Source organism: Pongo abelii, chromosome 5 (assembly GCF_028885655.2).
Source record: "Pongo abelii isolate AG06213 chromosome 5, NHGRI_mPonAbe1-v2.0_pri, whole genome shotgun sequence".
Taxonomy (NCBI): Eukaryota; Metazoa; Chordata; class Mammalia; order Primates; family Hominidae; genus Pongo; species Pongo abelii.
In genome coordinates, this window is record NC_071990.2 from 169,140,299 (window position 1) to 169,149,499 (window position 9,201).

Consider the following 9,201-nt stretch of genomic DNA (forward strand, 5'->3'; position numbering starts at 1 on the left):
GGTCCCGCCTTGACCTGGCATCCGTCCAACCCTATAGGGACCGCTCCCCACAGCCCCTGCTCCCTTGTTCTCCAGAGCCGCGCACCTGCTGCAGGTCTCCCCCTCGCTGTCCCCAAGCCCCTGCCTTCCACCTACACTGCCCACTCCTTCCCACCGTCCCCTCCTCTGTCCTTATGGAGTCCTCAAAAGCTCTTCTTGCCCCAGAACCTCCCATAACCCCTCAGTGCTTAGTGGCAGATCCTTGCTTTGACTGTTTATGGCACTAAGTGTCTGTTCCAACACATTTGCATGGAAGAGTACGCAGGTACTTTTAAATTAACTTTATTGAGGCTAATTTATATGCAATAAATGTCACCGATTGAAGGGTACAATTCAACAGGTCTTGACAAGGGCACACAGCCATGTGCCACCCCCACAATCAGGATAGAGGACATTTCTGCCACCACAAAATCCCCTTGTGTTGCCCAACCCCAGCCAATCCCTTCTTCCCGTCCTGATGACAATCCCTGATTTCATTCCTGCCACTGTTATTTTGCCTTTTCTAGAAATTTTAGGGATGGAATGATGCAGTGCATGGTCTCTTCTGTCTGGATTTGTTACCGAGGGAAGGTTTTGAGTCACCCCCGTTGGAGCATGCATTAGTCGTCCGTTCCTTTTCATGGTTGAGTAGTATGTTCTATTGTATGGATACACTTCAACTTGGTTATCGGCTCACCAGTTGACAGACATTTGGATCTTTTTCAGTTTGGGACGGTTAAGAATAAACCTGCTGGGAATGTTCCAGTGTTAATCCTCCCATGTCTCTTGGGTAGACATGTAGGAGTCGGTTGCAGGTTCCTATGGTGGGTGCATGTTCAGCTGTGCAAGAAAGGACCCCACTGTCTCCGTGGAATGACTGTGTGATCTTGCAGTCCCACCAACAAAGTGTGAGAGCCCCAGATGCACCATGTCATCTCCCAGCTTCCTGCCCCCTGTTTAATCTTAGTCCTTCCAGTGGGATCTCTGTGTGTGTGTGTGTCTGTGTGTGTGTGTGTTTTGGACGGAGTCTCTCTCTGTCACCCAGGCTGGACTGCAGTGGTGTAATCTCAGCTCACTGTAACCTCCGCCTCCCGGGTTCAAGTGATTCTCCTGCCTCAGCCTCCCGAGTAGCTGAGATTACAGGTGCATGCCACCATGCCCGGCTAATTTTTGTATTTTTAGTAAAGACGGGGATTCACCATGTTGGCCAGGCTGGTCTCGAACTCCTGGACTTAAGTGGTCCATCTGCCTCGGTCTCCCAAATTGCTGGGATTACAGGCCTGAACCGCTGCGCCCAGCCTTCATTGTGGTTTTAATTTGCATTTTCCTCATGATTAATGGCATTGAGCACCTTTTTTGTGTGTGTATTTGCCATCCATGTATTTCTTTGGTGAATTGCCTGTTCACATTTCCCCCTGTTTCTTATTGAATTGTTTATGTTTTTGATAGGGAGTTGTAAAAATGATTTGTATATTCTGGATATAACCTATTATCAGATATAAGCTTTAAAATACTTTTTTCTATTCAATATATATATGTTTCATTTTCTTGAATGTCTTTCAAAGAGCAGAAGTTTTACATTTTGCACAATCAAGTACAATTTATCAATTTTTTTGTAGTTTATTCTTTTTGCAATTTATATAAGAAGCTTCTTTTTCCAGGGTCACAAAGATTTTCTCCCATTTTTCCTTCTAGATGTTTTATGCTTTAGGTCTCACATTTAGATTTATAACTCATTTGAGTTACCTTTTGCAAATGGTGTGAGGTAAGCAGTAAGGATCAACTTTTTGTTCATGTCATTCCAGGACCATTTATTGAAGACTGTTCTTTTTCCACTGAGTTACCTTGGCACCTAAGTTAAAAATCAGTCCGCCATCTATATGTGGGTCTATGTCTGGACTCTGTTCTGTTCCACTGATTTATGTAACTGTCCTTTCAGAAATCCAACACCATCACGGTTAGTGTAGCTTCCTTGTCGTCTCTGAGATTGAGTAGTGTGAGTCCTCCAATTTTTTAATCTTTTTCAAAATTGTTTTGGCTGTTTTAATTTCCTTGAATTTCTATATAAATTTTGGAATTGGTGTGTCAATTTCTCAAAAAAAAAAAAAACCCTACCATGATTTTGATTTAGTTTATGTTGTATCTACAGATCGATTTGGGGAGAAATTATATCTTGAAATTTAATCATTGATAAATTTGAACATGAAATGAGTCATTGAAAATTGAACATGATAAATTTCTCCATTAATTTAGGTCTTATTTAATTTTTCCCAACAATGTTTTGTAGTTTTTAGCATATAAATCTCGCATAAATTTTGTTAGATCTATCCATAAGTATTTTACATTTTATGATATAATTATATATATAATTGTTGATACTATTATATATGATATATGTGTGTGTGTGTATATATATATATATATATATATAGTTTTAACATCCAAATGGTAATTCCAATTGGTGTATTTTATTTTACATATTGTATATTTCACCTCTGATGCCCTCCACCCCTGCCATGCTCTGCAGCTTAGAAAGAGTGTGTATCATTTCTCACTGTATTTGTTCTCCTCCTGCCAGGAGCCATAATCTCGTGATGCCTAGTGCCAAGGTCTGAAAATTGTTGTTACATTTTGTAGGTTTTTCTAGTTGTTTAATGCAGCAGGGTGCCTTTGGTCTCTGTTAATACACTGTGGCTGGAAGCTGAAGTTTAGCAGTGGTGTTCTGATTGCTGTGCTTCTTCTGATTGATATGATTACCTCTCCACATGCTTTTGCAACACAGGGGTCTATACTATGCTTCTTCTGCATACTCTAAAGCACTCAACTGTATACCTGCTGGGATTACAAAAGTGCAGAGGTGGCTCCATGCCTTCCTCCAGCTTTTTAGGCCCAAAGCAGTGACTGAGGGGCAGTGAAGAACTGATCTCTGAGTTGTGATTCCAGGCAGCAGAGAAGGAATGGGGTGGAGTAAATAATGAAATGAGAATCAACATTATGTAAGAAATAGGCTTGGAAAATAATTCAGGGTGAACTTTGTGTTACATGGGCTTCCTCTCCAAAAGGTCAGTATCCACGTGGACTGGTAAGTGAGGACTGATATGGCCCAGTGTGGGGGCGAGGAGGGCGGTTCCACTTTCTCTGCCTGTGCACCTGGGGCTGCGCTTTCCTAGCTGCTCCGGCTTGGCATGGCCAGGCCCACGTGGTGCGAGAGCAGGGAAAAGAGGAGGAAGATGGACGATTGGCTGGGAAGCACATCCAACGTTAATATCAGAGTGTTTCAGGCCATAGATTTTACTGGGGGGCATCCAGGGCGTGTTAATAAACAGGATGATGGACAACGCTGGAAAGGAGCAGTGAGCCTGAGAATAGCGAAGAGTTTTTCTTTCTTTTTAAGTTTGCTTCAAATGGTGGATTTCAAAGCCCTTCGTCCTCAGGCCCTCCACAACTGCTCCAGCTCTTCCTGGTCTCCTGCTAAACTTCTTCAGCCTCGACCCATGCACCGCCACTGCTGGCGTTCCCAGCACATGGTATACGCCACGTGGACTCATGCACCGCCACTGCTGGTGTTCCCAGCACATCGTATACTCCATGTGGACCCATGCACGGCCACTGCTGGCGTTCCCAGCACATGGTATACTCCATCTGGACTCATGCACGGCCACTGCTGGCATTCCCAGCACATGGTATACGCCACGTGGACCCATGCACCGCCACTGCTGGCGTTCCCAGCACATGGTATACTCCATGTGGACCCATGCACCGCCACTGCTGGCGTTCCCAGCACAAGGTATACGCCACGTGGACCCATGCACCGCCACTGCTGGCGTTCCCAGCACATCGTATACTCCATTGTTTCCTAACAATCCAGTTGATTCGGCCAGGCTGGTTGCTCAGCTGTTTCACAGACATACAGGGCTCATGACTCAGGACTGCTCTTCAGCCTGTGATGAGCTGGTCACCTGAAGGAGACGGCCGTTCTCTGTCAATCATTGGCCCATAGCCTTGCCATTCTCCAAGGACCCTGATCAGAGCCTCCTCCTCCAGGAAGTCTTTGCTAACTGTGCCAGCCTCCACCTTTCCTCTGGCACTTGGATTTCTGATGATTAGGATGCCTCTGCCACAGCAGATTCATGCTCGTGTCCTGGAATGTCTACTGGAAAGGTCTGCGGCTGTGGAGAAGCAGGTGCATTCCTCTCCAGCGCCTTCCCAGGCTGGAGCAGCTTGTTCAGTACGTCTTAAGAACGGCACTCATAGTCAAACTTTAAATTCTACCGGAGATTCTCACATGCTCACAGGGATGAACATCACTGACATATATTGTGAAAGATTTAAAGCCCAGGACCATGAATTATACATTTTCTATGCACATTCACACTTCTATAGATCTTGTTCAGTAAAATCTTGTTGAATGTTTTTAAATTTTGCGTAAAGATTTTTGTGCAGATCAAAACTTGTGGATTTCTGAGAGCACCTTATTTAAACAATAGATCAAGGGTTGGCAAATTATAGCCTCTAGCCAACCGAGCCCGGCGAGGCCTGTTCAGTTATGTAATTGTAGATGCTTTCAAGCTCCAAAGGCAGATTTGAGGAGCTGTGACAGGGACCATATGGCCTGCAAAACCTAAAATATTTACTATCTGGCCCTTTACAGGAAGAGGTTGCCGATGCCTATTCTCAATAAATATTTGTATGTAAAATAGTGTGCTGTGCACTCTGTTCACACGAGATGGAATGCTGGTCACTTAACTGTCTGGCTCTCCAGGAGTACCTGTGTTAACTGTAGTGCATTCTGCCTTCTGGCTCTCCAGGAGTACCTGTGTTAACTGTAGTGTGTTCTGCCTTCTTTCGTTCTTAGAGTCATTTCCACTTTCCTGCTACCGCTGCCTGTGAGCTGAAGGGGTTGAACCCTACACTCCTTTTTCTACAACCAGCTTGCATTTTTTCTGCCCACAATGAGCGGGGTAAGATTTTTATTTTTGGCAAGGAGTATAATTTGGGTTCACTGTGGCTACTTGAACACTGCACTGCAGCTAACTCTATCTTTGTTTCCTCTCCAGGAATCAATGAATTTCAGCGATGTTTTCGACTCCAGTGAAGATTATTTTGTGTCAGTCAATACTTCATATTACTCAGTTGATTCTGAAATGTTACTGTGCTCCTTGCAGGAGGTCAGGCAGTTCTCCAGGCTATTTGTACCGATAGCCTACTCCTTGATCTGTGTCTTTGGCCTCCTGGGGAATATTCTGGTGGTGATCACCTTTGCTTTTTATAAGAAGGCCAGATCTATGACAGACGTCTATCTCTTGAACATGGCCATTGCAGACATCCTCTTTGTTCTTACTCTCCCATTCTGGGCAGTGAGTCATGCCACCGGTGCGTGGGTTTTCAGCAATGCCATGTGCAAGTTGCTAAAAGGCATCTATGCCATCAACTTTAACTGTGGGATGCTGCTCCTGACTTGCATTAGCATGGACCGGTACATCGCCATTGTACAGGCGACTAAGTCATTCCGGCTCCGATCCAGAACACTACCGCGCAGCAAAATCATCTGCCTTGTTGTGTGGGGGTTGTCAGTCATCATCTCCAGCTCAACTTTTGTCTTCAACCAGAAATACAACATCCTAGGCAGCGATGTCTGTGAACCCAACTACCACACTGTCTCGGAGCCCATCAGGTGGAAACTGCTGATGTTGGGGCTTGAGCTACTCTTTGGTTTCTTTATCCCTTTGATGTTCATGATATTTTGTTACACGTTCATTGTGAAAACCTTGGTGCAAGCTCAGAATTCTAAAAGGCACAAAGCCATCCGAGTAATCATAGCCGTGGTGCTTGTGTTTCTGGCTTGTCAGATTCCTCATAACACGGTCCTGCTTTTGATGGCTGCAAATTTGGGTAAAATGAACCGATCCTGCCAGAGCGAAAAGCTAATTGGCTATACGAAAACTGTCACAGAAGTCCTGGCTTTCCTGCACTGCTGCCTGAACCCTGTGCTCTATGCTTTTATTGGGCAGAAGTTCAGAAACTACTTTCTGAAGATCTTGAAGGACCTGTGGTGTGTGAGAAGGAAGTACAAGTCCTCGGGCTTCTCCTGTGCCGGGAGGTACTCAGAAAACATTTCTCGGCAGACCAGTGAGACTGCAGATAACGACAATGCGTCGTCCTTCACTATGTGATAGAAAGCTGAGTCTCCCTAAGGCATGTGTGAAACATACTCATAGATGTTATGCAAAAAAAAGTCTATGGCCAAGTTTGCATGGAAAGTGTGGGAATTCAGCAAAATCAAGCAAGCGTCTCTCCTGCGGGACTTAACATGCTCATGGGCTGTGTGATCTCTTCAGGGTGGGGTGGTCTCTGATAGGTAGCATTTTCTAGCACACTTTGCAAGGAATGTTTTGTAGCTCTAGGGTATATATCCGCCTGGCGTTTCACAAAACAGCCTTTGGGAAATGCTGAATTAAAGTGAATTGCTGACAAATGTAAACATTTTCAGAAATATTCATGAAGAGGTCACAGATCACAGTGTCTTTTGGTTACAGCACAAAATGATGGCAGTGGTTTGAAAAACTAAAACAGAAAAAAACAAACGGAAGCCCACACATCACTCATTTTAGGCAAATGTTTAAACATTTTTATCTATCAGAATGTTTATTGTTGCTGGTTATAAGCAGCAGGATTGGCTGGCTGGTGTTTTCTCTCATTTCCCTTTGATACAGTCAACAAGCCTGACCCTGTAAAACGGAGGCGGAAAGACAAGCTCAAGTGTTCACAACCTGGAAGTGCTTCGGGAAGAAGGGGACAATGGCAGAACAGGTGTTGGCGACAATTGTCACCAATTGGATAAAGCAGCTCAGGTTGGGCCATTAGGAAAGTGTCAGTTTGCTTTGATTTCCCTGGGAGCTGTTCTCTGTCGTGAGTGACTCATCTCTAAACGTCCATTAGGCTGAGAGTGCTATGAAGACAGGAGCTAGAATAATCTTGCTCACAGCTGTGCTCTGAGTGCCTAGCGGAGTTCCAGCGAACAAAATGGACTCAAAAGAGATTTGATTAGTGAATCGTAATGAAGTTGTGGTTTATTGTACAGTTTAAAATATTAGATGTTTTTAATTTTTTAAATAAATAGAATACTTTTTTTTTTTTTTTTAAGAAAGCAACTTTACTGAGACAATGTAGAAAGAAGTTTTGTTCCATTTCTTTAATGTGGTTGAAGAGCAATGTGTGGTTGAAGACTTTTGTTATGAGGAGCTGTAGATTAGCTAGGGGACAGCTGGAATTATTCTGGCTTCTGATAATGATTTTAAAGGGGTCTGAAATTTGTGATGGAATCAGATTTTAACAACTCTCTTCAATGACATAGAAAGTTCATGGAACTCATGTTTTTAAAGGGCTATATAAATATATGAACATTAGAAAAATATCAACTTGTGTTACAGAAATACAAACACGTGTTAGGAAGGTACTGTCATGGGCTAGGCATGGTGGCTCATGCCTGTAACCCCAGCATTTTGGGAAGCTAAGATGGGCAGATCACTCGAGGTCAGGAGTTCAAGACCAGCCTGGCCAACGTGGCGAAACCCCTCTCTACTAAAAATACAAAAATTCACCAGGCGTGGTGGCGGGTGCCTGTAATCCCAGCTACTTGGGAGGCTGAGGCAAGAGAATCGCTTGAACCCAGGAGGCAGAGGTTGCAGTCAGCCGAGATCATGCCATTGCACTCCAGCCTGGGTGACAGAGCAAGACTCCGTCTCAAAAAAAAAAAAAAAAAAAAAGGAAAGAACTGTCATGAATTACAAAAATATTGACATGTTTAAACCTGACAATGGTGTTATTTGAAACTTTATATTGTTCTTGTAAGCTTTAACTATATCTCTCTTTAAAATGCAAAATAATGTCGTAAGATTCGAAGTCTGTATTTTTAAAGCATGGCTTTGGCTTTGCAAAATAAAAAATGTGTTCTGTATATGAAGTAGGAATCGTATTTCAGCTTCAAGGTTCAGATTGAGGGGCCCACTGTTTGGAGAGGGTGGTATTCAGGCTTTCTCATGTCCTTCAAATCTGTTAGCATTTGACTCTAGGAATCAAAGCAAAGGAGTGGTTACCCAGACACTTCTTTCGGTGTGATCCATGCGCTGATGTGATCTATGAAGATGATTCATGCTTGAAAACTGGCACAGAAACATCTTGCTTATCTGCCAAAGCTGGGAGATGAGCTTCTCTGCATAATTTAAATGTTCAGATAAATGAAGCTTATTTAAGCAATAACCTTTTAAACATTTTAGCTAAGATGTATAAAAATGTTTCCAAAATATACCACATACTTTATTTCTTCTTAAATATAGTACATTAGGTTACATCATTTTTCTTGCTGTCTTGGGCATCAGAACAGGTGCCATGGTAACCTGACACTCTCAGGAGACATTAAGATAGAAGGGACTAATCTTCAGTGGTTCCCATTGATTCTCCCCATATCTTTTTGCTCTCAGGCTCTGGCCGTCTCTTCCTGAACCTTAACTGTGTCTGCCCTTAGTCCTTCTCTCCACTCATTGCAAACATTATTCCATATGTTTGGTGGGGAAATCAGCTATCTGCGCTTGTCAGAATTGTCTATTAATAGGGGCAATGTGTTAGAACCTCCAAGTATTCAATTATTTCTGGATACATGAGATCTTACTGTATGTAAATCTCAACATTTAGGTACTTAAGTATTACCTTGCAAACTGTACATGATTTGCTTCTAAGGACAGACAGACTGGATTTTAAATGAGGCCAGAAAAACACAATATTTTCAAATCCTTTTAAGACTTGTGGTAATGTGTGCAAATTACAGGCATTCTGGAGATATATGTACAGAGAATGTGGTCTCAATGAACGCAGTATACATGCTATAGTATGCTAGAACATTAGTTTGCTGGGGCTGCCCTAACAAAATACCACAGACTGAGTAGCTTAAACAACACATTTATTTCTCACATTTTTAGAGGCCGGTTAAGGTGTTGGCAGGGTTGGTTTCTCCTGAGGCCTCAAATGGCTTTTCCTCTGTGAGCTGAAACTTCTTATAAGGACACTAGTCAGATTGGATTACAGCCCACCGAAAAGGCCCTTTTAACTTAATCACTGGTTTAAAATCCCTGTCTCTAAATATCACCACTGTCTGAGATACTGAGGGTTGGGACTTTGACATATGAA

General features: G+C 43.1%; 1 protein-coding gene across 2 annotated transcripts in view; it reads left to right on the forward strand.

Moving 5' to 3' along the window:
- Positions 1-7,981, forward strand: part of CCR6 (C-C motif chemokine receptor 6) — a 28,170-nt gene extending 20,189 nt beyond the window's left edge. Inside the window, exons 2-3 of one of the 2 annotated variants that reach the window (XM_063725090.1) lie at positions 4,874-4,979; positions 5,076-7,981. In XM_063725090.1, coding sequence (XP_063581160.1) covers positions 4,971-4,979; positions 5,076-6,191 — 1,125 coding nt within the window. In that variant the 5' untranslated portion in view covers positions 4,874-4,970 and the 3' untranslated portion in view covers positions 6,192-7,981. Of the gene's footprint in view, positions 1-4,674; positions 4,980-5,075 lie in introns of those variants that run through there. The other variant, XM_002817580.4, reaches the window with a different exon arrangement.
- The last annotated feature ends 1,220 nt before the right edge of the window (positions 7,982-9,201 follow it).